At 41.5% G+C, this 23,809-nt stretch overlaps 2 protein-coding genes and 1 non-coding gene across 21 annotated transcripts in view; 1 reads left to right on the top strand and 2 right to left on the bottom strand.

The window, feature by feature from the left end:
* tpd52l2b (tpd52 like 2b) overlaps positions 1-21,810 on the top strand; it is a 31,300-nt gene extending 9,490 nt beyond the window's left edge. The window contains exons 4-10 of one of the 19 annotated variants that reach the window (XM_074642694.1): positions 186-245; positions 9,040-9,087; positions 11,379-11,480; positions 13,746-13,772; positions 15,676-15,717; positions 16,211-16,259; positions 17,674-21,810. In XM_074642694.1, the coding sequence (XP_074498795.1) occupies positions 186-245; positions 9,040-9,087; positions 11,379-11,480; positions 13,746-13,772; positions 15,676-15,717; positions 16,211-16,259; positions 17,674-17,760 (415 nt within the window). In that variant the 3' untranslated portion in view covers positions 17,761-21,810. Of the gene's footprint in view, positions 1-185; positions 246-9,039; positions 9,088-11,378; positions 11,481-13,745; positions 13,773-15,672; positions 15,718-16,210; positions 16,275-17,673 lie in introns of all 19 variants that reach the window. The other 18 variants (XM_074642691.1, XM_074642692.1, XM_074642690.1 and 15 more) reach the window with 18 other exon arrangements.
* The window catches only part of ptk6b (PTK6 protein tyrosine kinase 6b), a 171,597-nt gene that overhangs the window by 90,094 nt on the left and 57,694 nt on the right, over positions 1-23,809 (bottom strand). The gene's annotated exons all lie outside the window — the stretch shown is intronic.
* Positions 22,762-22,833, bottom strand: trnae-cuc (transfer RNA glutamic acid (anticodon CUC)). Its single transcript has one exon. It is a non-coding gene; the product is annotated as a tRNA-Glu (tRNA).

Genomic DNA, 23,809 nt, shown 5'->3' with positions numbered 1-23,809 from the left:
ATTTGAACTCGTGCAAATAGACCCATTTTGCTAATTTTCGTGGATTTGTGTCACGTCTTGACGTTAACTTTTCTGTCATTGTGCTTTGGTGTTTGGTGTGAACGCAGCATTAGAGCCGGCTTTGCTTTGAGTCGTTGAGGTTCACCTCAGCAGCGTAACCCCCCCCCTCATGTCTCTGTTTCTAGCTATGCGAGAACCTCTGAGAAACTGGGCGAGTGGAATGAGAGAGTTGCCAGCTTGGAACTGTGAGTCCGTGCACTGTTCGCTGCTCGCTCAACGCCGGTGGTGTCTGGGCTTCTGTTTGCTCTCTCACGCTCTGCCTTCTACTCACTCGCCCGTCCTTCTCTGTTCACACCTTCTAACCATGTTTGAGAACACTAACATTTCAACAGTCGGTGTTTAACTCTGTGTCTGTGAGGATGTATTCTTGTCTTTGCTCTTGTTGAATGTAAAGGAATGCTTCCATATGAGTGTGCATTTATCTGCTGAACTTTATTGGAGAATAGTTTTCTTTTTGACAGGTGATGGATTGATGATTTAATAGCAAGTGTCTTTTCTGGGTCTGAGGAAGCTACTTTGTTAGATCCGGGGTCAGCATGTTGCATGTATGGCTCGACTTGTAGCACTGAAGTGGGATTTGGTGTCTCTCTGTTTTAACCGCTGAGTTACATAACTGATTCCCCTGAGTCTGTGTTTGTCCACTGCGGCCTGTGACTCACCTTTCAGTGTTTGATAATCAGATTTATTTTTAAGGTGGAGCTGTAGGCCGAGACGTGGCAGGATTTCTTTAATGGAAGTCAGTAGGAGTGGAAAAAAACTCCATTCACCGATGAGTTGCGTTTTTAAATAGATGTTTTAATGCCAGAATGGATATATCTGCTTCATCTGAGTCTCTGTGGAGGTAGAAGGAAGTTACCACTTTTATTGTGGTAGTCTGAGTAACGTGACGTCATATCCGTTCCGTATCGGTCAACCAAAACAAACCTCAGAGAGTCTAAAACGTTGGAGGGTCAGCGTGGATACGACCTGCACCCTCACATGTTAAATCCAGCGTGGTAAACACTACACATCCAGTAAAGGATGGAAACACTTTGGGTTTCACACATTGACAGGAAAAGCAGAGCTACACAGAGCAGAGCTAAAGCTGCATGCTAACTCTGTCACGGACAGGAAACGTTATGGTATGGAGGTAACGTTATGGTATGGAGGTAACGTTATGGTATGGAGGTAACGTTATGGTATGGAGGTAACGTTATGGTATGGAGGTAACGTTATGGTATGGAGGTAACGTTATGGTATGGAGGTAACGTTATGGTATGGAGGTATGGAGGTAACGTTATGGTATGGAGGTAACGTTATGGTATGGAGGTAACGTTATGGTATGGTGGTAACGTTATGGTATGGAGGTAACGTTATGGTATGGAGGTAACGTTATGGTATGGAGGTAACGTTATGGTATGGAGGTAACGTTATGGTATGGAGGTAACGTTATGGTATGGAGGTAACGTTATGGTATGGAGGTAACGTTATGGTATGGAGGTAACGTTATGGTATGGCGGTAACGTTATGGTATGGAGGTAACGTTATGGTATGGAGGTAACGTTATGGTATGGAGGTAACGTTATGGTATGGCGGTAACGTTATGGTATGGAGGTAACGTTATGGTATGGAGGTAACGTTATGGTATGGAGGTAACGTTATGGTATGGAGGTAACGTTATGGTATGGAGGTAACGTTTGGTAACGTTATGGTATGGCGGTAACGTTATGGTATGGAGGTAACGTTATGGTATGGAGGTAACGTTATGGTATGGAGGTAACGTTATGGTATGGCGGTAACGTTATGGTATGGAGGTAACGTTATGGTATGGAGGTAACGTTATGGTATGGAGGTAACGTTATGGTATGGAGGTAACGTTATGGTATGGAGGTAACGTTATGGTATGGAGGTAACGTTATGGTATGGAGGTAACGTTATGGTATGGAGGTAACGTTATGGTATGGAGGTAACGTTATGGTATGGAGGTAACGTTATGGTATGGCGGTAACGTTATGGTATGGAGGTAACGTTATGGTATGGTGGTAACGTTATGGTATGGTGGTAACGTTATGGTATGGAGGTAACGTTATGGTATGGAGGTAACGTTATGGTATGGCGGTAACGTGGCGGTGGAGCCGGCCGTCGCTCTCGTCTCCGTGGTCAAACGGGCCGACGCTACGACTGTAGAGCACCCAGATACTGACATTTGTGTTCTCTGCATTGAAACGGCCCCGATGGAGCTGACCATGGATGGATAAAGAGAACGGAGCTGACGGGAGAGCTAGAGACCACCTTGGAGAAGTTAGAGGAAGTAGACACGTGGGACTACGTCCGCTTTTCAAAATAAGGCGTTAACAAAGGGAACTGTATATACAAAATACATCTATGGAAATCAGATTGATGGATTATATTCACCAGAAGTATAAAACATTACATGGCCCTTATAGATTAAAAAGAAAATCCCACTAATCTGTGAGGGAAATGTCTTTATTCTTTGATTTCTGGGTTGCTGGAAAAACATTTATAAATAATTCCTGACAATGATCCTGATATATTTGACTTCAGGACGTCTCTGACTACAGACATGCTGAAAATCAAACATTTTACTGGATTCATTTAGAGATTTTCCAAAGTAAAAGTCCCTATAGAAGTGTATGATTCAGCTTGTTCCCTTCATGGTCTAGAGGTAAACAAGTCAACAACAATCACGATAAACGTAATATCAGATCACAATACATATCTTCACTCTTTTCTGTTATCATATACTTATATATCATTATCTGTTTTCTTTCTTTCTCTTCAGTTTTCTGTCTCGGCCTCCCTCCTATCAGTATCTCCCGTCTGTCTTTACTTCCTCTCCCGGAGGTCAGGTGTCCTCTCTTCCTCCATCCAGAAGTGATGACACACGTCCTCTCTATTTCCCTTCCAAATCCACGGTCTTCCATAGTTAGTTTTCTCCGACGCTTCCTCTCCTGACTTTTATTACCAGGCTGAAAACTGACACTGTTGTGTCTGACTCTGCATTTGAGTTTGCTTCACAGGGATGTTGTCTTAGTTGACGGTAGGAGCCGTCGGGAGGAGTTTTGTGTAGAGGAAGGTTTAGAGATAAAGGTCGAGGCTTTGCTGTCGTGTAATCAGGCCACTTGATGGTTATTTAGCTTGTCTGGCAGCCTTATTCCGTTGTGTTTGTTTACCTAGATGGCACAAATTGACCGTGTATGTGTGTGTAGAGAATCAGGCTGTTACTAAGCCCCGCTCCGGTAATGGTTGCCTGTTACATAATGATCCGAGCCGGAGGGCTGATTGGCTAAATACAATAAAATCCATTGGCACACAATGGAAAGGCAGCAATGATGTAATGATATAATAGCCAGTGTTCAGATGGTGCCCATTAGTAATTGGCTGGATTGGGTGGATTATGAGACTATGGGCTCCTGGGTACAGACATGTGATCTATAAATGACTTCAGGACATCTCTGACTACATACATGCTGAAAATCAAACATTTTTACTGGATCCATTTAGAAATTTCCAAAGTAAAAGTCCCTAGAAGTGGATGATTCAACTTTTCCCCTTCATGGTCTGGTGGTAAAGAAGTCGCAATAAATTTAAATATCGAATTGCAACACATCGAATCGTCACCCAAGTATCATGATAGAACCCATCTACTGATCGAATCAGGAGATGGGTGAATCGTTCCGGTCCTAATGTTAATGGTCATATCCCGGTGTATATATATATATATATATATATATATATAGGCAAATATATATATATATAAGCGTATCGGACCTTTTAGGAAACTATCTGAGTTGGTGAAGTGTCCCCAGGAGTTGGTTTGAGGTGGAGATTTATTTTTATGATGTTTCTGTACTGCTGCTGAAAGAATACAGGCTATATAGTCGGCAAGAAAAACATTAAAGGGACTTTAACGGCGTCCTGTTGCTGGCGCTTGTGCTCGCTCTACATAGACATGAAGGAGCATCACTCAACACAGTGAGGAGACACACGTCAGCTAAAAGCACAATATCACTCTATATTTCAGCTGCTTGGCAGTAATGTTAGCTGACCAGACCAAGGTCTCTCCATGAATCAATGCTGATCCTAGTGTTGGCTTTTCCCGCCTCAGCCTCCCGACCGCGGCCGGAGGGAACGGGGGAGACGATAACGTTTCTCTCTGCGGAGCCCCGTCACTTCACAAGACACGGGAAACCTCTGTTGGTCTGGAGGAGCTGCAGCAGTTATTTCTGCACAAACGTCCACTGAACATTCACTAGATATTCTCAGAGCTAAACTAACTCTTCTGCAGTGTGGAGTGAGCAGCATGCACGTGAGAGGTGGAGAGAGAGAGAGAGAAGGAGCGCGGTGTGTGAGTGAAGGCGAGCAGGCAGAGGAGCAGAGGAGCAGAGGAGCAGAGGAGCAGAGACTCTGGTCCTGGAGACCAAAGCTACGGTCTCCTCCGCGTCCTCCGACCGCGGCCAACACTGTTTAACAGCTTCACTAGATACAACCAAGAGGTTTTGGTGCTTCACTGGAGTTTGTGTTGGAGTCTGAGTCTGAACAGCGGAGACACACGAGAGACCATGAGACACACGAGAGACCATGAGACACACGAGAGACCATGAGACACACGAGAGACCATGAGACACACGAGAGACCATGAGACACACGAGAGACCATGAGACACCGACCAGCAAGGATTTATACCTGGAATAAGTTACAAACAGTCCCTTTTAAATGAGTGAGTTTTCTGCTGCTGCTGCTGTGAGGTCTGAAGCTAATGGAATTTTCCATGTGGCTGCTTCCGATATGAACTGGATTGGCAAGCTCACTCAGCTAGTTAGACTAACCTGACTGACACTGTTCTTGACTTTTACACAGACCTAACACACCTTCACAAACAGCAGCAGGTGCACTAGTCTGGGTTCGTAGTGTTTGTTCTACATCTGCACACGGAAATATCATGTCTGCTCACACATTTCTCCTTGTGTTGGATCTTCAGTCCTGTGTTCGCTCACGCCGCCAGAATAACTGTGGAACAGCAGAAACACACTATTATTCTGGGTTCAGGCCTTCACATCAAGAACAGCACAGTACAGGGGAAGTCTGTGCATGTGTGCGCCCTGCTCGTGCCTGGCGACCAGACGGGCGGCTCAGACTTGCTGCTGCAGGAACAAGTGGGCGGAGAGGAAAGGAATGTGAGGGAGGGAGGAAAGGGAAGAGAAAGAGATGGTGTTTTGCTTCGTCACATGATGTGTGATGTCCAGAGAGAGAGAGAGAGAGAAAGAGAGAGATGGGCTGTGAGGTGCTCACAGCGCTGTACTGAGCTAAACAAAGAAATAAATGGGTTATGAATTATGAATACTTTGGAGGCACAAAGACTCTGAGTGGGTTGCCATGAAAACTGGAGTGGGTGGAGAGAGTCAGCTGTTGTACTCGATTTTCAAGTCAGTTAATTGTGCTTTATTAGCACGACAGTAAAAATGAGACAGCATTTTAAGCCACAGATTGAAAGAGGAAAGAGAAAGTAAATCTCATCATCGCTGGACCCCAATATCTGACTATTCGCTCGTTGTGTAGCGTTTTAACACCGTGGGTTTACAAACATGCATAAAACAAACAAAAACATTTTGGAAAATGTTTTTTATGCAAGAAGAAATAGGCCTAATAATACAAACAATGCCTACTGTGGAATAATAGTACCCTTAAAGATCAATTAATTGCCCGTGTACACCACCGTGTAACACCGTGTACACCACCGTGTACACCACCGTGTAACACCGTGTAACACCGTGTAACACCGTGTAACACCGACCACCGCAGTGAGCCTGTCCACCGTCCACATGAGGCTGACGCTAGCGGTGATCTCTCTGGTAACGGTGGTCAGCCGGTTCTGCTTTTGAAGCTCTGGAGCCTAAATGTGGTATTCGGGTCAGCCGTACGGTGTCGTTCCCTCCCGCTAATATTGCACTCTGACAAGGGATGTCATTTTTGGTTATTTTTGCTTTCGATAGCCCGATGAACCCATGAACTGGTAACTAACTGGAAAAAGAAATAATGCAAAATGACATCTCTGACTTCTCCTTCTACATGGTTGGGCTCTTGTTAGTGCATCAGCTTGTTGACAAAGAAACATCCAACTGTAAAGAGACAAAAACCCTGTTTTTATTCAGAGTGTTGTTCTCTGCTGTGAAACAGTTGTGTGTCTGGATGGACGGACGGACGCTGGTCAGCGTGTATGAAGTCACTGCTCTGTACAGTAAGCAGCATTGTGCTGATGTAAGTCTGGATATAGAGACTGGTCTTGTTTGGAGCGGAGCCGTCTCCTCTTAATGTAATAATAGTATTGTATGTATTTGACATGTTAAAGGCTGAGCAGTTATTGGTAGTGTGGTGTCTTTGTTTTTTGTCTTTTCCTTTGGTGAAGTTTGAGTTTCTGTCAGTCTCTTTTTTCTGCCCAGTTCTTTTCCAGTTCTTTTTCAGACTTCACGATATCAGCCCGATTATAGCCCGACACGGCCGTCGTAGGGGATCGATTATAGCCCGACACGGCTGTCGTAGGGGATCGATTATAGCCCGACACGGCTGTCGTAGGGGATCGATTATAGCCCGACACGGCTGTCGTAGGGGATCGATTATAGCCCGACACGGCCGTCGTAGGGGATCGATTATAGCCCGACACGGCCGTCGTAGGGGATCGATTATAGCCCGACACGGCTGTCGTAGGGGATCGATTATAGCCCGACACGGCTGTCGTAGGGGATCGATTATAGCCCGACACGGCTGTCGTAGGGGATCGATTATAGCCCGACACGGCTGTCGTAGGGGATCGATTATAGCCCGACACGGCTGTCGTAGGGGATCGGGAACGATAAATGAGTGTCGTGTGCAAAAATCAATCCTCTTATCTGGTGTACTGTGTCATAGTACATGACAACCGACGCCACGTCTGGTACGCCCCACGACACCCCGAGGAAAAGTCTAGCCTGTCAGAATGTTTCGTCTCGACACGCCTAGTGTGACATCTCCAACCACGTGTTCCTTTGCGTTGACCAATCAGGTACTCTCTCCAGCGCACAGTTGCAGTCAGGTCACTTGGTAATAAAGAAACATGGAGAAAAGGAGGAGGGATGGTGAGTTTGAGCTGTCAGGTGGGACGACCAAACTGACTGAAGTATGGACAGCCCGTCCCGTCCTCTCTGTGCCATCCAGGAGAACATCCACCAGACCGCCAGCATCACACACAAAACTTCTGTCGCCATGATCGACAGTTGCTTCAACCGCCTCCCCGCTGACGTCTGAACTCGCGCATGATCGTGGAATACGATGTGCCGTGATTGGTCGTGGTCATACGTGTAGTCTTGCCAGTCACCCGACCGAGACCCTGCAAGAGTTTATGGCGCTGTGATCGTTAGACCTGACATGGTGACCATCGCCAAAGACACAAATATCCTGTAGTCTGATCAAGGCATAAATCCTAAACCAACCTGTTGCTGCTGCTGGAACTGTAGGAGACTCTCGGGTCAGAGTTCACTGTTTAAAGTGTTAAACTGTTTAAAGGGGAATTTTGATACTGATGCGAATCCAAATGAGTGAATCATATCCTTCTTTGTTTTTATATTAGCACTCACAACTTATATTCCGATAACATGTTGTCCACATTATGTCAAAATAAGCCTCTTGCATTATCTAACTGCCTGTATGCGAGCTGAAAAGCCTTTTCCCATCTCTGGAATGTGGTTGAACCACTCTCCTTCAGTAGGATATCTTTTTATATTTATATATATATATAGCTGTGTGTGCAGTCACTTGAATATACAAACAATATTTAAGCTGTAGACTCTGCTGGCGGTGTTGAGAGAGACTTTCCCAGTGTGTTTGGATCAGGAGTCTTATGACCGCCAGCGTTCAAAGCCTCCACCAGATGGATGTAAAGTTAGATCTCCTGTCTTTCATAGGCTGGCCGCGTTTCCTCGTCTGCTATTGTGTTACGGAGCCGTCGGCACAAACACACATCCTGTCTTTCTCTAGATACCGAACAGGCAGGACTCTGTGCATGTGTGTGATTAAGTTTACTTTGTCACTAATCATGAATACGTCGTGCTATGTGGTGTTTGGTGTTTGATAGTTACTCTGGGACTGTTTTCCACACTAAGGCTACGTCCACACTAACACAACGCTTTAAAACAAAAAACATCTCCGTCCAGATAAAACGCCTTTTCAGAAATAACCTCCGTTCATACAAGTAAAATGACTCTACTCTTTTACTTTATCTTTATTTATATTACTGTATTACATGGCATGATTTTTGCATCGATCTGTACCAAACAAAGACGACGTCTGTAGAATATGATGTGTAGGCCAGAAAGTCTCTGCAGCATGACGATATTTAATTTAAAATGGTAGTTTGACACACATTTCACCTTTTAACAAACACTGCACCTCTAATTATTAGTACCAAGTCTCCTTCCATCATAGCAGTTCCCCAGATAGTGAAGGCATATGGATGGGTGATTACACACATAAACCATCAGTATTCTTCTACGGTTTAGATTAACAAATGCTCTTTTATTCTGGTGGAGTGTGAACAGTTTCTCATCCCATTGATTTAGTTTCGTGTCGGTCATCTTCAGTATCGTGCAGCACAAAATCAAATGTCATATTCGTATTGTTTAACTCTCCTCTTAAAGTTTAAATTCATCTAGTTCTTCCAATTCTGTAGCAAAATATCAGATGTCTAATGATGACTAAAGACAAAGAAATGTTTGGTTGTGCACCTCCTATGATTTTACATTGTGTTGTGTTGTTTGTTTGAAAGTTAAAAGCCTTTAAAATCCAACTGCTGATCCACCAGAAACCTTCAAATCCAGCCGGTAAAGTCCGGATGTGAGGAGTCGGTGTTGCCTCTGTGATTCTACTGAACTCTATTGTGCTATACTGTACTGTAATGTGAGTGTGTGTCTCTTCCCCTGTGTCATTATCCTGCCGTTGTGTCTTCAGATATCTGTCTGCCTCAGCCACTTTGGATGACATTGCCCACTCTGAAGCGTGAGTTGACCCCTTTCTCTTTTGTGTTCTTGTTTTTTCGTAGACGAGTTAAGGTTTCGTTAAGGTTTCTTTAAGTTTGGTTGGTTTTTGGGGGAGTTTTTCCTTTTGTTTGTTTGTTTACCATCCATCCATCCTTTTCCCTTCTGTTTTCCTTTTGCTGTTGTGATGCTGGGGGTGTTAGTTAGTTGTGTTAGTGGATGTTGAATTCAGGAACATTTATCTGCTTTTAAAGACAAGTTTCATAAGTACTGGATCCTCCAGGTTTTACAGATTTTTTGGGGGCTCGTCCGGGATTATATTTTAATGATGCTAAAAAGATAAAATAGTTGAGTAAGTGTCCCTTTAGTGTGGAAGGTCAGCCATGTTGATGGACACAGTTGTGTGCGTTGGTATTCAGCCACAGACAGCAGCTTATCTTCTAAACTGTATTTGCTCAGCGTCTGTGAACCATCTGCTGTGAGACTCGATGTGTGTTTGGGTGGATCAGCTGATCACGACGTTGGCTTTCACCCAACATGTGTGTGTGTGTATTGTGTGTGCAAACAGCCAGTGAGGGAGTGTTTATTTCAGCCTGTTGGTAGTTTGGATGTATTTGAGTGGGTACTATTTCCTATTTGTCTGTATGGGGGTGTTTGTGTGTGTCTCAGGTTTACTTTGACCTGTCCAGCTTGGATTCCTCAAACAGGCCAATTTCCCAGCTAGCCACTCCCCTAAAGGAGTGTTTTTGAACTTTCAATCACCTTACTCTTAGAAAAAAACAAAGAATTGTTTTGAACTATTTCTTTGAACTCTATAAAATCAGCCATTTTTCACATGGATTAAAACACATTTATTAAGACTCAAGTCAAAATGAACTCAATACTTTTTGGTGAAAAGTGACACCCAACATCTCATAATGTAGCCTCCACATACCTTCATGCATACATGTGCACGTGGCCACACCCGCCTTTAAGGTGTAGGACATAAGTGAGTCTAATAAAAGCGTTGGTTTGCTTAGAACGAGTTGCTTGTGGGATCGTCGCACAGCGTCTTAAACCTCCTTCTCCTGTAGACCTACTTTGTTAAAAGCACACTAAACCCTGAACGCTACGTTACTCTCCTGGAGACTCAATCCTACAACAGTACCTTCCTCTCTCTGCTGCTCTGCAGTTCTTCTTGTTTACTTGCAGTCAGAGCCATAGTGAGTCTAAAGGAGGTTTCAGATAAAAGCTTATGTTATAATAGATAATTCTACTTACTTTACATAGTTCAACGCATTATGACAGTCGCATTTCATCTGAAAGATGTGTGTTGTGTGATGCTTGATATTTAACCACACCCTAAAGAGATGAGTGTTTTGGTTTTGCCATCATGCGCTCTCTTCCATTGCACTGAAATAAACCGACGCTCTCCATCCCAACCTGCTGACTCATACCTGCCATTAACACTGCTGGCTTTCTCTCTGTGCTTCTGTACCTGGGTTCTGTGTTTCTGGAGAAAACATCTGACATTAACCAACTCTCCTCATATACAGGAGATGATGAACAAAGGTTTTAAAATATGTCAGTCACATTAATGTTGGTAGATTTTTAAAAGCATTTAGAAAGCCAACAGAACAGGTAAACTGTAAACTACATTCCTGTGACTGTATTTCTGAGTACTAAACGTTTCACTTCTTCCTTTGTGGGATGAAGCAGTAACTTAAATCTGTTTCAGTGTTTCTGTTCTCTGTCGTCAATTGGTTTGTTCTAATTTACCTCCGTCTCTTTCACCCTCCCGTCCCTCTTCTCTCCTCTCCTCTCCTCTCTCGTCTCCTCTCCTCTCCTCTCCTCTCCTCTCCTCTCCTCTCCTCTCCTCTCCTCTCCTCTCCTCTCCTCTCCTCTCCTCTCCTCTCCTCTCCTCTCTCGTCTCCTCTCCTCTCCTCTCCTCTCTCGTCTCCTCTCCTCTCTCGTCTCCTCTCGTCTCGTCTCTCCTCTCCTCTCCTCTCCTCTCCTCTCCTCTCCTCTCCTCTCCTCTCCTCTCCTCTCCTCTCTCGTCCATCGGCTTTGTTTTTTGTTTCTGCTCGCTGTCTGTCGTCTTTTCTTTCCTCTATCCATCCTCCTCCCTTCCTCTTTCTACCCTCCTCTCCTGTCCTTTTTCTTTCTCTTCTCCCTCCTTTTTTCACCGTCCCACATCTTCTTTTCATTCCACTCCAACCGTCTGTCCTCCTCTCTTCATTCCTCCTTTCTTTTCTCCATTGTTCTCGTTCCATTCTTCTGTTCCCACCATCCATCCATCCTTCCCTCCCTCTTTCCCTTTCCTCTCTTGTGCAGATACAAGAAGACTCAGGAGACTCTTTCCGTGGCGGGACAGAAGACCAGTGCAGCTCTCACCACAGTGGGCACGGTCATCAGCAAGAGACTGGGCGACATGAGGTACGATGCCGCAGAGCCGTGGTGGCCGACACTCTGGCAAGGCTGCAAGAACAAACGAGCAAAGTGGACAAACAGAAAGATACCAAACCCCTGCATATCAGACAACACATCCACATTCATTCTGATGAGTAGAGCTTTGATAGAGATGGAATATAAGTGCACGTAAACACAATATCCTCACTTCAGAAACCTCAACAAACACGGCTTTAATAATCTGCCAGCTGGGTTCCTCCACTAGAAAGAAAGAAAGATACGGTGGCATGTAAACACCGTATCCAGATCTCTGATCACCGTCCACGGCTCTCTTTGTTCTTGTAGCACTGAATTTGTGTCATCGTGCTGACCAGCGATCAGCTTCTTATTCTGGTCTCTAACCTCAGAGACCCCTAGTGTCTGTAAACATTATATTTATTTAATTTGATCTAACAGCTTTATAGCCTGAAACATCATTCTACTAACTCACGAGGTGGTTCAACGTGTTTTATATCTGATCAAAGTAAACGCGTGAACTGTTTCAGTAAAGTGAAGGTCCACTGGTTTGTCTTGGAAATAAAATCCCAGATGCTAAATTTAGATTTGAGTCACCTAAATATAAAACTAATCTTTGTTGGTTTGTTTTAAAACCGTTGGACCATCCCTTGAATGTAGACTAACTTTTTCACCCTGAAATCACACTTTGTAGTGTTTTTATTTGGCTTCAAACTGCTCCGAATCCCCGAGGTCAGGTCGGGTCAGGTCAGATTGTTGTCGTGGTGAAGTTAAGCGACAGAGCAACACTTGATCGAGTGTGATTGACGGGTGAGAGAGAGGAAACATTTAGACTCAGTAACCGCCGACTCCTTCACGTCTCACATCTCCGATGGCGTCTTGTTGACTTGTCTGTAATTATATTAACGTTTCACCATCCACATTCATGTTTGCTCTTCATGCGAGAGTGTGTGTGATGACGTGACGGCTGACTGATGTATTTATTGGCTTCTCATACGGCGTGTCCCACCATCATCATATTTCTGCAGTTTTTATCTAGTTTGCTGTTTATGTGTCGGTCCCTGCATGTTGCACGTTTTCCATTCATTCGTTCATCCCGTGTTTCCTCTGTAGCTGCAAAGTTCTACTCATATTTAATGCATTGTGTTTTTAATGTCCCTGTTTTGTTCCAGGATGTGTTGCTGAAACATGTTGCTAAAACATTAATACACTTACACACAGTACTAGAAGTGCACATTCATTCAGCTCTAACTGTACCGAAATATTAAGGATAAGATGTATGGAGGACGGAACCTGCCAAAATAAAAAATAAATAAATAAATGACTCGATAAATAATTAAATACGAGTATGTCATTAAATGTAGCAAAAATAATATTAAAAATAATTTTAGCCATTAATTAATTGATAAAAGTGAGACAGTGAGTCCCTGATTTAAAATAAGAGGCAGAAATGCAAATGAAATGTAAAAAGAAAAGAATACAGAAATAAATAAGTTTGGGGAAATAAATAAGGGGTGAAATGAAAAGGGAAAATTGTGCAGAAATAAATAAATGCATGAATACATAAATAAATACATACATTTAAAAATAAATGAATAAAAAAATTAATTAAATAAATAAATTAAAAAATAAATTAAATAAAAAATGCATAAATAAATTTAAGGAGTGAAATGCAAAGGGAAAATCATGCAGAAATAAATACATAAATAAATATATACATTTAAAAATAAATATAAAATACATGATTAAGAAAATGCAAAAATAATTAAATTAAGTGCAATAAATAACTAAAAAATGCAAAAATAAATTAATAATTTTAAAAATTAATAATTAAAATATATATAACTTAATAAAAGAAAAAGTTAAACAGAAGAGTAAATAAATAAGGGAATAAAAAAAAAGATAAATAAAATATTGTAATAGAAATATCAATTTTATTTATTGATTAATGGCATATTTATTAATTTATGGAGGCATTTATTCATTTGTTCTTGATTTTGGCGGGTTCCTTCCTCCATATCCATCAGGGTCTCAGTAAATATCACATTAGTATGAAGATAAGAAGACATGACGCAGAGTCGCTTAACTTGTCATCATTTGTACTGGTGTCCATGGTAACAAAGCCAACACATCTCCGCTCTGTTTCCCCTCTTCTTCCTGATTTCCCTGCTGATAACGCTGCTGGTTTGTGTTTGTGTCCTGATGATGCTGCTGCTGCTTTTGGCTCACGCTCTCTCTCCTCCTTGTTTTGAATCGCTGCCTTGGTTTGACCTGCAGAGCTCTACCTTTCTCTAATTCCTTTAGGTAAGAATAACACATCCAGTTAGAACAACCAAGAGTTTAATCACACTAAATGAACTCATCATAGAGGTTAAGCTCTGCCAGTTTTGCTATTGATACTTTGACTATTGCTTTTTCCAAACGGCTCTATTATTTTATTCTTATTCTTATTTTATAGGTTTCCTTTTTGTCTCCAGCTCAGAGATGTTAACCGTAGCATGTCGCCCTTTGCTGTTATTAAACAAAACTGTAGATCTTTGAAGGAATTTCCTGTCATTATACACGACATTTTAATACCATTGTTATGTCATTAATTATTAACACTTACATTTTAAGTTTGAGTGAATCCTGCTGGGTTTCACATTATGCCTCAAAACAGGAAGAGGCCGCTGTCAAGGGCGAACTAATAACACCATAGACTGTATATAGAGATGGATGACGCATCTCCACTTCCTCCCGCTGCACAGAAGTGAAGCCAAAATATCCTATATTCTAGCATGTTCTATTACACAGACGGGCTGTACTAGGCAATATATCATGAACTGGAGACAGTGAACAGCATCGTAGCTGCTAAGTTAACGCGAGGCACAAATCTTGTCGGTTAACGGTTAATAATCGGTTAACGAGGGTCGGTCATCGGTTAAGAACATTTTTCAAAATTAGCATCCCTATTTGTAGTCCATCTTCAGATGGTTGTAGTTTCACCACGGCACTAACATCCGCTGCCATCGCATCATAATTACAGAGTCTAGTGAAAGAGCAGTCGGATTCTCCCAACGCCACTTGTCTTTTCCTGAGTCCTTCTGAATCCTCCTTCTCACCTTTCCTTGACCTCATGACGTTTTCCATCGAGGTCAAGGAGAAGACGTTAGGAGAAGACGTTAGGAGAAGTGGTTAGGAGAAGTGGTTAGGAGAAGTGGTCAGGAGAAGACGTTAGGAGAAGTGGTTAGGAAAAGTGGTTAGGAGAAGTGGTCAGGAGAAGTGGTTAGGAGAAGTGGTTAGGAGAAGACGTTAGGAGAAGTGGTTAGGAAAAGTGGTTAGGAGAAGTGGTCAGGAGAAGTGGTTAGGAGAAGTGGTTAGGAGAAGACGTTAGGAGAAGTGGTTAGGAAAAGTGGTTAGGAGAAGTGGTCAGGAGAAGTGGTTAGGAAAAGTGGTTAGGAGAAGACGTTAGGAGAAGACGTTAGGAGAAGTGGTTAGGAAAAGTGGTTAGGAGAAGTGGTCAGGAGAAGTGGTTAGGAGAAGTGGTTAGGAGAAGACGTTAGGAGAAGTGGTCAGGAGAAGTGGTTAGGAAAAGTGGTTAGGAGAAGTGGTTAGGAGAAGACGTTAGGAGAAGACGTTAGGAGAAGTGGTTAGGAAAAGTGGTTAGGAGAAGTGGTCAGGAGAAGTGGTTAGGAGAAGTGGTTAGGAGAAGACGTTAGGAGAAGTGGTTAGGAAAAGTGGTTAGGAGAAGTGGTCAGGAGAAGTGGTTAGGAGAAGTGGTTAGGAGAAGTGGTTAGGAGAAGTGGTTAGGAGAAGTGGTTAGGAGAAGTGGTTAGGAGAAGACGTTAGGAGAAGTCGTTAGGAGAAGACGTTAGGAGAAGTGGTTAGGAAAAGTGGTTAGGAGAAGCGGTCAGGAGAAGTGGTTAGGAGAAGTGGTTAGGAGAAGTCGTTAGGAGAAGACGTTAGGACGTCATTTTTTTTACTTTTCAACCGCAGCCTAAGTCTACGGGGGAAAGTCTTTGGGCGCTCTTTCTGGAGGACTTGGACACGTCGTCCATCTTTATATGCAGTCTATGATAACCTCCAACAGCTTTAACCTTTAACTGTCATATGAACTGCATTATAATGAGTGTGCGTGTGCGTGTGCGTGTGCGTGTGCGTGTGAGACTGCTTGCTTGCTTTATAACACGTGCACTTCTGTCTCCTCTCTTTAACGCTCACAAAGTAGCAACTATTCCATTCGCCACTCGATAAGTATGCCCGCCATGAGGTAAAGTAACACGTTATTGTGTTGAACTGCTGTGAACATGTTGAATTAACTTTCATGTCGTCTTCTGTGTGATTTTATCATTTAGAAATGTTTTCTTTCAGTGCTTCTGTGTGTTCCTCGGTTGACGAGACATTAACATGATTTTTCTAATGAAATCCTATTCTACTCTCTAAATACCATGCTGTCATTATTACAGTTGATCAGTGTGGCTGCAGTGGAGCATAAAGCATTACATAATCAGTTCAAATCTGTTTTTATAAGCAGAGACACAAATATAGCCTGACACAAGATAAAGAAATATAAATGTAATTTTTTTTTTATTTAAATGTTTTCTTTAATTATTATTTTTTAATTATATTGTATGGTTTTATTAAGTGTCTATTGTTTTTGCCAACCCCAGCTGGAGTTTACAGTTCACCCACTCTTCTAATTCTATCGTTGCATTACATGTTAATGTGTTTGTTGTGAATGTAACCTGGTGTCTGCTCTGCAGGAACTCTGCAACCTTCAAGTCATTCGAGGATAAGGTGGGGAACCTGAAGGTGAGCGGTGAGACGGTAGGATACACTCATAATAACCTCATGTCACATCACATTAAACTAAAAGATCTTATAAAGCGTTGTAATAAATGTGAAGGTTGTTGGGTTTGATGAATGAACCAAACAGCAGCCCAGTGATCCGTGATGTGACGTAACGGGCTGCTCCCTCTGAGTCGACTAATCGCTCCTTTTGGTCTCAGACTCAGATCTCTTGTTGTTTTTTATGCTTTATTTTCTTGCTGAATGATTTACTGTATTTCTCAGAAACTTGGTAAACACCAGATCTGTCCATTAAATCAACTATCGATTAGTCGACACAAATGTCTTTTGTTGAGGACAGCCTTAATTCTATAGGCCGTCTTTGTTTAACTGGGAGTTGAAGACAAACACTGGATCGGACCAGTGTACCAAACTTTACCACTAGGTGTCGCACTGGACTCAGCAGCTGCTGCTGAGTGGAACATGATGAGACTGAGGGAGTCCATGACTGAGAGTGGAGCTTAATACACCTCTAAGTTTGCCAACCACCAATAAACACCAAATAAGGAGTCTGTTTTTCGTCGGCTTCAAATCGTAAATGTTGCCATAGTTTTAGTTTTCTTCGATGGTAACTCTGTGACGTCTCGTCACCCCAAAAAACACAAACAAACCAGGGCTGTCAATCGATTAAGATATTTAATCGTGATTAATTAATTGATTTGTATCTGTTCTAAATGTAACTTAAAGGGAGATTAGTCAAGTATTTAATCCTCTATCAACATGGGAGTGGACAAATATGCTGCTTTATGTAAATGTATGTATATATTTATTATTGGAAATCAATTAACACAAAACAATGACAGATATTGTTCTTAGGTTTACTGGTTTCATATGATGCCAGTATCTTCACTCCAGCTTTAAAACTGAGCCGCTACAACCTAAAAAAAACACGTTTTTAATGCGTTAAAGAAATGAATCCTGTTAATCACGTTGTCATGTTGTTTGTTACTAACTCGATACGAGCTGGATTTACCGCCGTGACGCCGTCGCCACAGTTTGCTGATGTCAGCTACTTTTACTTTGTCAGAATGTTTTCATAACCACAAATGTCTTCAGCTGGTTTACATCAAATCAAACCAGTTTGAGCTCGTACACCAAACGGAACCGGAGAAACCGTAAATGCTGTTTCCATTTCCTTTGTGCATTGCATTGTGGGAGAATAGTATCCATCAAAAACACACTCAGAAGTCGACAGTGTTTATAAAGTGTGCATTCTGTGTGTTTGTTCTTTCCTAAAACCTACGTTTTATTATATTTGATGGATTTTGTGCAGGCTGATGGATTTTAAATTCAGTCATAGAGGCTTCGTCCCGACAGGAAACAGAAGCTGTGATGAGTCAGTTCATTAATGCTCTCTCCGCTCTGCTTCCTCTCTCAGTATAAGGTGGTCGGCCCCAGAGGGAACGGCGATGCCGTCGGCTCCCCCACCGACACCACCCCCACTCAGGAGAACCCGCCTTTCTGAACGCATCCCTCCTCCTCCTCTTCCTCCTCCTCCTCGCTGCCACCTTCACGACCTGAGACTGTACTGTTAATCACCTCACATCGCAGACCTGACCTTTGACCCTTCACCGCTCAGGAGGTGAAGGCCTCGTGGGGTTTGAGGTGGGATGAGCTTTGTCCCGTCGCTGCTGGTCCCCACGGCCTCCACTCTTCTGCCTCGCTGCTGCTGAGGAAAAGGAAAATGTTTTGTTGATGTCTAAACCTGAATCATTTACAGACCTTGCTTTGTTACATCGCCCCCCCCCCCACTCCGCCGCTACTTCCTCCCCAGTTAGACCGCTTCGTTAAGTCCACGCTGTCGTCTCCTGCACTCTTCAGACACTCTTAGTCTAAAGAAAAGGCATTATTAGGATGTCAGGCTCTCGTCGGTTGGTTAAGATAACGCTGCAGCGATGCATCAACAGGTGACTCGTTTAGGAACCAGGAGATCTGCACCGAGGAGGAGGTGGAGGAGCATTTAACGGGCATATGCAAAGATGGTGGTTTCTACTTCTACTATTTCTGTCTTCTTGTTTCTGACTACTATCATCACGCATTCACACTGTGAGCACCTGCTAGCATCGCCACGGTAACCCCACCGTCTCTCTCTCTCTAACTTGTACAGAGTTATCTCCACAGCTCTGCTGGATGCCCGCGGTGTGAACGCTGGTTAGAGGTTAGTGGTTTGACTGGGGGGGTAGACCTCCTACTGCTACGTGCATGTGCATATCTCATCTCAGTTGTACCATTACCAACCACGCGGAGAAGACCTCGAGGTCTCCTATAACACCTTAAAAACACCCCAAGATGTAAAAAAAACAGGAAAAAAAACAACCTTAAACCATTTTGTATTACAAACTATTTTACACTGCTTTGCATAATGTTTTTACATAACTTTTATCAATATGTATAAATATATATGAATAAATATATTGTCACTGATGCTGCCGTACGGTAGTAGTCAGGTTGGGAGGTTAAGACAAAGCAGGGGGGGGGGCTAAACAAACTATAAAATAAACGCTGTGGGTCAGTTTCACAGACGTGACTTATCGTCTGTCAGGAGGGGTTTTCTGTTTAAAGTACATTTATTGGTCTAAGAAATGTTTGTGAAACTGACTCATTAATGAACCCGTCTGGGGGCAAGACCAACCGGACGAACGGGAACGTAGTTAAACTGGTTTCATGTGACAAACTGGACCTGGATGGTTTCATCTCAGGTCAAACTAAAACCTCTCGATGGTTGAAAACGTTTTGAAACCTCGTTGACGGTGTTTCTTTTCACCCCGGTTTGACCGCTGTTCCCTTCCTGTTGTTAAAGGGACAGTTCGGGTGTTTCTCAGTGTGGTTGTATGAGGTATTAATCCATAGTCGGTGTATTACCGACAGTAGATCACAGTATCAGCACAGGGGCAAAGCAATGTACTGCTGTGGACAGGGGGCAGCAGCCAAACGCATTTTAGACACCTAAAAAAACAGTTTAAGTGTTCGCTATATTTAGAATATTTTCACCGTTTTACCTCGCCGTCAGACGGACCTTTCTGTTATCTACGCTCTATTCTAAAGCCACCAGACTCCATTCACAAAAACAGTCATTTTATTTTACCTTGCAAAACACAGGAGTTGCTGGTCCACCGCTGCCTCAATCGGTTGGTTTGTGTTATTGTGTGACTTTGGTGAATTAAAACACCAAAGTCACACAATAACACAAGCAAACTGATGGAGGCAGCGGTAGACCAGCAACGCCCGTGATCTGAGAGGTAAAATGACTGTTTTTATGAATGGAGTCTGGTTGCTTTTGAAGAGAGCATAGAGTACTTCTGACGGCGAAGTAAACCCGTGAAAATATTCTAAATATAGCAAACACTTTTTAGGTGTCTAAAATCCATCCACAGCAGTACATGGCTTTGCTCCCGTGCTGCTACTCCTGTCTGTTTCTCTAAACTCCACTACACTGACTCTAGAGACGAACCTCATCCAACCACACTGAGAAACACCTGAACTATCCCTTTAAGACACAGAACTCGATGTGAGACGATGCTTTGCTTTGTACACTACCCGGTGAATGTCAGCGCTTCTCTGTCGGCCTTACTCACTTTAAATGGTTCACTTGTTATTATTATAATTTAGCTGGTAGAAAAGAAATAGTCGATTTTCCTTTTTATGTTCCTTTTTTTTTGTTTGTTTTTTAGTACAGACTGGTTCGATTGAAGGAAGGGGAGTTAGCATTCAGATATTTAGAGTCCGACGGGCCACAAAATGTGTCATGAAAACATCTCGCTGCCATAAGAAGAAACTTTGCCAACGACCCCCTTAATGCACACACAACAAATGCACTCCTGTGAACACACACTAAATGCTTCTAAACGCTGCATGACGCCAAACTAACTCACACCTTTTTGTACCAAATCACTGTTGCTCTCATCGTTGTGCACCTGTAGTGATAAAACACAGAAGCTCTTACAAACTACAGAAACGGTGACAGTAAACCCGAGAGATGTGCAGCACCGGCACTTTGACCCTGAACATGAAAAGGTTGCTGATACGAGAGCAACATTGCCTCTGGTGGTTTGACAACATGTTGCATAGAATTTACAAAAAAAATACTCTTGGAAAAATTGCCTAAATAGTCTCCGTCAATCTTGAGTTGATCCCGGTGGATTTCTTCAAAGCTCTGAAGGCCTTTAGGAAATGTTGCTCTTGTATCCTGACTCAACTCAAGATGTCAATGTGGGTGGACACGTGTCAATGAGGCAGTAGGAAAGGGTAAATATGAGTTGTTCTATACCGTAAATATGTTTTTAAATCATTAAATGATTTAAGCCAAAACTTCCCAGGAAGGATTAAACTTGCTTGTAGACCAGATAATTAAAAACATAAAGATAACATAAATCTCTCTCTGTGGCAGACCTGTAGGGAGTTACTGTTGTCTTTATTATCCAATCAGACAACACTGCACTGCAATCAAAAATGTTTTATTGCTAGTAAAATAAAATAGTAATTAAAATCCAAAAGCTTCGTCTGCAAATCAACAAGTAAGAGATGATGTACAACGAGCCGGTTATTGTTGTGAAATGAACTCGGCTCAGCAGCAAAACAAAACTTTTGGATTTGCATTAATACATTTTTCATCACAAATTTATTCTACTTGCAACAAAACATTATTTGTTTGCATGTCGACAGGTTTGCTCTCAAACATTTTCTGTTTGTTTGCGTAATAAAAACACAACAGGAGCTCCGCAGCACTTCAGACTACAGTGAACAAACATTAAATGAGAATACACAACGCTCATAAACTAAAACGTCCCGGCTTCTGAAACGGCTGCCAGTGTATCATAAGTGTGTTTTCTTGTTTGTGTTGATCATTTTTTGGTAGTTAATATATTCCTGTTAGGTGGATTGTTCTGTTTTCTTTTGGTTTTCCTTCTGTTAGGGAGAGGTGGAGATTTATTTGTACAAATAATTTGCCATCAGTTTAAAAACAAGTTGCCAATATTTAAATATGTTACAGAAATCTCTCTTTCTGCCTCGCGGCGTCTCTGACTTTCTGCTTCGCCAAGATGAAAAACGCAGATGAACACTACAAGAAATCTCAAGTCGTTTACTTCAGACTCCTGAAATCATATTTTTCTTACACAAAGTGGAGAAGTTCTCTCCTACTTGATGCTTCTCGTAGGACAACGATCTCACTCTGTACAAGAAAACTACACTGAATGAACTGACTTGTTAAGATGGACTCTTTTCTTCTCGCCGTGCGTCCTTCGCCTGTTTTAAAGCTGCAGTCGGTTTTTGGGAGATTGATGATAGAAAAAGATGATGTGCTTTTTGTTTCGGGTGCCGGTGGGAAGTGCAGCAGATGATCGGAGGCTGGAGGACAGTAGAGTACTTCTAGCTTTATTTAGGTCCTGGGCCTCGCTGATGTAGAATATCAAAAGGGATCCGATTTGGAAGATTATGGTGAATGAATAATAAAAAAAAACATTATTTGGTTTTGTTGTATATGTTTGGATATCAATAAAGCATTCCTTTAAATGAACGAGTGTTTGGTCCGTATGTTAAATCTGGATTTTGGATTTGTTAACAATGTTTGGATCGCCAATAAAACGTTTGGGTTCAACTACAAAACTTTGATTCGCAAAAAAAAAATTGGTTTGCAAACAAAACTTTTGGATTTGTTAACAACTTTTGGGTTCGCCAACAAAACTTTGATTTGCAAACAAAAAAATTGGGTTCACAAACAAAACTTTTGGATTTGTTAACAAAACGTTTTGGTCGGTATGTTAAATTTGTCCGTCCTGAGATCTGCTAAAGGAAACACAGAATTAAATTAAAATTAATTAGAATTTAGTCAGTTTATTAATTTGACTGATGCTAGAATGTGAAACTGGATGTGATGGTCCATAAGATATTCCTCACTTCATTGTGTCCTTTTTTGGCACTAAAACCAAAACTCAACCAGAAAACATGTACTAGTTTCTTATCAGTTCATATTTTGTTTAAGAAAGTTAAAGTTTTAGGTGGATGATCTTAAGTTGATGGGCTCTGTTTCACAGAAAGAGATCAATTATAAACTCCTTTTCCTACTAATCTGATGACTAGCATGAAGAAGGCTTAACATTTAATAATTAGGGGACTTTTTAAAGACAAACAGCCGTCTTGAGTTGCTATAAACTATAACTAATGTCCAGCCATTAAGTTTAGTTTTCATCTGTTATGATTACAGAAAGCATTATGTTTTTAGTTCCTTAAAACATGTTGAATGTGTGTGACTATCTGTGGTAAGTTTTTATAATACTGATTGTTCATTACAATGTCTGCATTCGGTCTGTGCTATAATCTAACAGACTGTATGTGGGCTTAATGAGTAACACTATAAGACAAACTGATCGGTTAAATGTGAGTTATGTACATTTAGGCGGTCATTAAGTACACATGTAACGTTACGTTACACTGCGCTTCACCCGTTACAGCTCCATGAAAACAGTAGTTCCCTGACCGGGAATCGAACCCGGGCCGCGGCGGTGAGAGCGCCGAATCCTAACCACTAGACCACCAGGGAAGACGAGTGGCGAAGTGTCCGTGTTTTTTAAAATATTTAAAACTCGGTGATGTCGTGAGTTATTTTTCAGGTTTTAACACATAGAAGCCAAAACATGTGGATCGCCCCCTGGTGGCTGGCTGCAGTATACAGTATATATGGTATATATGGTATATATAGGCTGCAGTATACAGGTCATAAACCCATGTTAGTGGAAGGGACATGGCATAAAACACACCATACATCAATTACATTAATCCCAAAGATGGTTTCTGACGTGTTGAGGTTGTTGTTGATGTTTGTTCAAGTCTTAATTTTTCTGATAAATTTTGTTTTAATTACTTATTATAAAAAGGAGTTGTGACGTCATGATTGACAGCTGTGATTGACAGCTGCTCTGAGATGTAAGTTAACGTTAACTTTCCATACCGCGATTGTCTGTTACAAACATAGTCTGTATATAAAAATCTGTATGTATATAAACATGGATACATAAAGAGAATGGATTCAAAGAGAAAGTTAAACGCAGCTCAACCAAAGAGAATACATATAGGATATATACATACATATATATACATATGTATGTACATATATATATGTACATACATATATGTATGTACATATATATATACATATATATATATATACATACATACATATGTATATATATATGTATATGTACATATACATACATATATATATATATACATACATGTATGTATGTATATATATATATATATATACATACATGTATGTATGTATATATATATATATGTATATATATATATATATATGTATGTATGTATGTATATATATACATACATATATATGTACATATACATATATACATATATATGTACATATACATATATACATACATATGTATGTATACATATATACATACATATGTATGTATATATGTATGTATATATCCTATATGTATGTATATGTGTATATACAGTATATATATAATATATATATATATATATTATATATA

Source organism: Sebastes fasciatus, chromosome 8, assembly GCF_043250625.1.
Source record: "Sebastes fasciatus isolate fSebFas1 chromosome 8, fSebFas1.pri, whole genome shotgun sequence".
In the NCBI taxonomy this organism is placed as follows: domain Eukaryota; kingdom Metazoa; phylum Chordata; class Actinopteri; order Perciformes; family Sebastidae; genus Sebastes; species Sebastes fasciatus.
Note: the sequence above shows the minus strand (reverse complement) of the source record. Positions and strands in the feature narration are given on the sequence as shown.